At 49.4% G+C, this 5,833-nt stretch overlaps 1 protein-coding gene across 1 annotated transcript; it reads left to right on the forward strand.

Annotated features, from left to right (window-relative positions):
- The first annotated feature begins 2,620 nt into the window (after positions 1 to 2,620).
- Positions 2,621 to 3,765, forward strand: LOC101043964 (olfactory receptor 10AC1). Its single transcript, XM_003929813.3, has one exon. It carries the CDS (start codon positions 2,721 to 2,723, stop codon positions 3,696 to 3,698), a length of 978 nt encoding a protein of 325 aa, XP_003929862.2. The 5' UTR covers positions 2,621 to 2,720; the 3' UTR covers positions 3,699 to 3,765.
- Positions 3,766 to 5,833: the final 2,068 nt, after the last annotated feature.

Raw genomic sequence — 5,833 nt, forward strand, 5'->3', positions numbered from 1 at the left:
AAGGGTGGAGTTGGATTTGAATCACTGAAGCTTTGGAAATTATCTGTTCTCCCTCCCTCTCCCAGAGAAAAGACACTTGAACATACATTCCTAGAATTTGTGACAATTCCTCCTAAAAACTCTAAGAGCAGAAACACCCCTTAGTCTCTTTCCCATTTAGTTAGCTCCTTTGACTTGCTTTACAGCACCTTGATTTTTAAAATTTTATTGCATAACTGACAAATAATAATCACACATATTTATGGGGAACTTAGTGATGTTTTGATACATATGGTGTATAGTGATATTGTGTATCCACCATCTCAAGCATGTATCATTTCTTTGTGTTGCCAACATTCAATATCCTCCTTCTGGCTATTTGAAACTATACTAAATTGTTAATCACAGTCATCCTCCAATGCTATAGAACATAAGAAATTCTATCTAGCTGTAATTTTGTATCCTTTAACAAAGAATCTGTCTCCAGCCCTTTCCCCTACCATCCCTAGCCTCTACTGCCGGCTCTTCTGCTTTTTACTTCTTATGAGATCAACTTGTTTTAACTTCCACATTGTTTTTAAAACATGGCGTACCTTGAGCTGCTAAATATAAGTGCCATCAACGGGCCTTGTCATCTACATTTCTGTGAGGTAAGAACTTGGAGGAAGAACTGGAATGTTTCCATTTTTTTTCTTCTGCATTCCCCTGCCCGACCATGCTAAAGAGGAAATGAAGAGGAAAAAGTAGAGGACAGAGCAGAGGTGGAGACAAGAGAGCTGTCCTGGCACTTTAGGAACCCTCCAAGCCAGCCAGGCCTCTCTCACATGTTCACAGCAAACGTTACAGCAACTGGCCAAGAGGAGGCAGTCAATACAGGTTGGTTACACCTGCTCAATAACTTGAAGGGTGGTCAAAACTGAAAAGTGAATGATCTAAAACAGATGGGAAATGAATCCACCTCCCTCGGACCTACCCAGAACCCAACCCTACTCTTCCATTAGAAGACTGAAAACATTCATTTGAAAGTGCTCCCCTCAGAGAGGATGAGGAAGAGCACAGGGTGACACTAACAAAAACCCTTAGAATTCTCCTCTCAAAAAAAGGTATTTTGCCAGGCACAGTGGCTCACACCTGTAATCCCAGCACTTTAGGAGGCCAAGGCAGATGGATTGCTTGAGCTCAGTAGTTTGAGACCAGCCTGGGCAACAGGGCAAAACCCCATCATGTTAGCTGGGTGTGGCAGTGTGCCCCTGTAGGCCCAGCTACTCAGGAGACTGAGGTGGGAGGATTTCTTTAGTCTGGGGGGTCAAGGCTGCAGTGAGCCATCATGGTGCCATTGCACTACAGCCTGGGCAATAGTCTGAGACCTTGTCTGAAATATATATATATATATATATATATTAGCTAGCAAAAGCCCAACTCTTTGCATTCCTTCCAGCTCTTTCATCTGATTTTCCTGTTACCCTTTGACCCAGCTTTATTGCTCTTTTACTCTAGGGTACAACAACTATGAACAAATTCCACCTCCGACATTCATTATTAACAGTGATTTTAAGAGCAAATACTTGAGCTTACACTTAAAGTTAAAAATAAAAAATAGATCTCATTGATATCTGTTGGAAAAAGTAAACCTCCTCCTCCAGCTTGCATGGCCTCAAATCTCTTTCCACCTCCTGTTTCTTCCATCCCAGAGGATTATGATAAATGCAGCTGACCTGCACACTGTCAGTGTTTTCTAAATGTTCCTTGCAAATGAGTCACTGTACAATGCTTAGAATGAAACTGTGTTCTGATGGCAAATTTGGAATGTACTGCTAACTGAAAGTCAAGTCAGAACAAATACACGTCACCTTTTCTCATGTTGACAAAGCATTAATGAGAATGTTAGGGACATGTCGTTCCTGAGGCACCCAGGGAAGACTGCCCACGACGCATGCTCTGCTGCCTTAGTGTCTGCCCCAGAGCCTGACACGGATCTGGGTCTCCACTTAAAACTAAATAGATATGGATTGTCTTGACCTGAGTGACCTTTTTACAGGACCTGGGTCATTGAAAGTTCTAGATTCAGCCTCAGAATGCAGATTCTGTTCCTGACTTCCTGTGAGCAATAAGGCCTTCAACAACTCCCTTTTCCCGCACCCAATCTTTATTTTCCTCCTCAGAATTAAGAAGTTACATGAGATGCTCCCTAAGGCCCTCATCTGCATTATGTTTTTGTGATTTTATGATATACCACAGAAAGCAACTTAGAAATGACAGAATAGGGCAGGCAGGAGGAGACAGAAGGGAACTAAAGACATTTCTCACCACGGAGTCTCGGGCTGCCACAGACACAATACTCACAGCCCTGGGACCCACAAGATAATAACTGGACTATGGAGGCACATGAATTCTTTGCAAATGGAGGTGAGGAGTGATGACTGCAAGGAGAGGAGCTAAAATCCAGGGCTCTCTGGAAACAGCACGTTGAGAAAGCAGCTGTAGGAATTCTTGTCCAGGAGGCAGCAAAAACTGCACTATTTTTCTACACAAGTCAGTAAGACCTCCTTGTGAGGAGGGGTCGGGTGGCAGGCTGGGAATGGACCCATGAACTGTTGTGACCCCTCCGCAGTCACTGTTCCTGGTCCACCCTCTACCTTCCACCTGACTCTTCCTCCACGTGCAGGGCCAGAGCCTGCACACCCGACAAGCTCTTCCCTCCTGTGCCTCTCTCCCACAGGTGCCTCTGGGCTATCCCCTGCATGGACAGCCCCAGCAATGCCACCATGCCCTGTGGCTTTCTCCTTCAAGGCTTCTCCGAGTTCCCTCACTTGAGGCCCCTGCTCTTCCTTTTGCTGCTGGGGGTGCACCTGGCCACCCTGAGCGGGAACCTGCTCATCCTGGTGGCGGTGGCCTCAATGCCCAGCCAGCAGCCCATGCTGCTCTTCCTGTGCCAGCTGTCAGCCATCGAGCTCTGCTACACGGTGGTAGTGGTGCCCCGCTCCCTGGCCGACCTGAGCACACCGGGCCACAGTAGGGGCAGCCCCATCTCCTTCCTGGGCTGCGCCTTTCAGATGCAGATGTTTGTGGCTCTGGGCGGGGCCGAGTGCTTCCTGCTGGCTGCCATGGCCTATGACCGCTACGTGGCCATCTGCCACCCGCTGCGCTACGCGGCCGTCCTGACCCCAGGGCTGTGCGCGCGGCTGGCCCTGGCCTGCTGCCTCGGGGGACTGGCGGTGTCCGTGGGGCTTACGGTGGCAATCTTCCACCTGCCATTCTGCGGCTCCCGCCTGCTGGTGCACTTCTTCTGCGACATCACGGCGCTGCTGCACCTGGCCTGCACCCGCAGCTATGCCGACGAGCTTCCCCTGCTGGGCGCCTGCCTGGTGCTGCTGCTGCTGCCCTTGGCGCTCATCCTGGCCTCCTACGGCGCCATCGCCGCCGCCCTGCGCCGCCTGCGCTGCCCCGGAGGCCGGGGAAAGGCCGCCTCCACCTGTGCCTCGCACCTGGCAGTCACTCTCCTGCACTACGGCTGCGCCACCTTCATGTACGTGAGGCCCAGGGCCAGCTACTCCCCGCGGCTGGACCGCACACTGGCGCTGGTCTACACCAACGTCACGCCACTGCTGTACCCGCTCATCTACAGCCTGCGCAACCGCGAGATCACCACCGCCCTGCGCAGGGTGCTGGGGTGCCGGCGGCCAGGCCAAGCCCCAGAGGGTGATCTGCGCGAGCTCTGATGGCAAGCCGGGGCCAAGCAGAGGGGGCAGCTCTGCTCCGCAGAGGTTTTCCCCATCGTGAAGGGTCTGCATGGGGAAAGCCACCAAAGGGACTCAATGACCGCCTTCAGGAAAGAGAACTCAGAAATGTCACAAGGACAGCCATCTGCGGTTGCCTCATCCTCCACTCCTACTTTGAATGGCCAAGGCACTGGTGTAGAGCCCTAGACCTACATTATTGGCTCCCTAAATACTTGGTGAGTTTCTTCCCGTGTGTTAGAACCCGTGCAAGCTGTGGAGCTGGCAGTGATAAAGAAGGCACACCTCGTGACCTCATGACGCTCCTAGACCCATAGGTGAGAAGGCCAGATGTGAGGATTAAACCAGAGATGGGTGGAGTGGCTCATAAGACGGGTTACCCATGCTAGACTTTTTGAGGGCTGAGGGGAGTCAGGGAAAGTGTTTTGGGGAGAAAGACAGCTAGACAGAGGTGTTAGGGTTAACCAGGTGAAGGGTTAACCAGGTGAAGAGAACAATGTAAGGGTTAACCAGGTGAAGAGAACAATGTAGAATACTCCAAGCAAAAGTGCTTCACAGGGGCTGGAGCGTGTTGGGAAGGACCTTGGAAATAGATGGGGAGTCTGAATTCAGGGAGGGGTGTGATGGCCACCACCATTGCATGCTTACTCAGCCTTCAGGGTGGCACATGGACCAAAGATGTGAAGACCTGTTCAGGAAACTGTAGGTATAGTCCGAGAGAAGGGGAGTGGAATCTGGACCGGGGTATCAGCACAGGGGATCAAGCCATTTGGAAAGAGTCCAGAGATGGGCTGGAAGTGGACACAGCAGGACCTTGATTGGAATGAAGGTGAGGAAGAAAGAGGAGTTAAGGATCACTTCTCATCTAGATTATTTGATGGATGGTGGTGCCATTGATGAGAATACAGGAGCAGGAGCAAGTGAGCAGAAGGGGGTGGTAGAGGGTTCTGTTTTGAATATGTCAAGTTGAAATGCTGCTAAGACAAACCAGTGGAGTTGCTGCTTCAGAAGGCAGACATACCCATCCAAGAGAGACTAAACAGCAGAGGATAGATAAGAAATTATAGTAGGCTGCTGAGACCATAAAGGTGGGCAAAATTGCCCAGGAAATTTTATGCAGAAACAAGAAAAGAGGTTCTAGCCAGAGTCCAGAGGAAGGCTAGCAGAAAAGCGAGCGGAGGAAAGGAGCATCCAGGAGGCTCAAAAGCTGCTGAGGTCCATGGTCTTGGGTCCTTCCTTCATCTCTCCAGCCTCAGTGGCCTCAACTATAAAATAAGGGCAAGACTCTATGATCTGCAAGGTTCCTTCCTGCTCTCTGATCCCTTAAGATGGAGCATGCAAGGATACATGTGGATCACTAAAAAGGGAACAAGAGGAAATAACTGTCCATCTAGTGCCAGGCACGGTGGCTCATGCCTGTAATTCCAGCACTTTGGGAGGCCAAGGCAGGCAGATCATGAGGTCATGAGATTGAGACCATCTGGCCAACATAGTAAAACCCTGTCTGTACTAAAATTACAAAAATTAGTTGGGCGTGGTGGTGCGCACCTGTAGTCCCAGCTACTCAGGAGACTGAGGCAGGAGAATCACTTCAACCCAGGAGACAGAGATTGCAGTGAGCCAAGATCATGACACTACACTACAGCCTGGCAACAGAGCAAGACTCCATCCCAAAATAATGATAATAATAATAATAATCGAGTGCCAACTTAATGCAGGAAGAATGACAAATGGGGAACTGAAATAATAATCATACAGGTGGCATTAATCGGGAAGGTTTGCTGGATGAAGCTAGGTTGTCTGAAATGACTTAGAGACAGTAGTTGATTTGCCTCGATTTAAATCATCTGGAAGTCAACTGAAAGGCTTATTCACTAATTTGACTCTGGGTAATTAATGTCTGTGAATGCAGAAAATCAGATGACAGACAGTCTGGGACACAGGCTTTTCTAGACCCTCTTTCCCATAAGAAACCTCTTACCTGGGATGTGACATGAAAGATGCTTTGTAGAGGTAATGTGCATATAAACTTGCTATCAGAATGACTGATGCTTTTCTCAGGTAGCTGAGATGGTAACACAAATGGATAGTGACTTTGGGAAGATGAGCAGGGGACC

Source organism: Saimiri boliviensis, chromosome 10, assembly GCF_048565385.1.
Source record: "Saimiri boliviensis isolate mSaiBol1 chromosome 10, mSaiBol1.pri, whole genome shotgun sequence".
NCBI lineage: Eukaryota > Metazoa > Chordata > Mammalia > Primates > Cebidae > Saimiri > Saimiri boliviensis.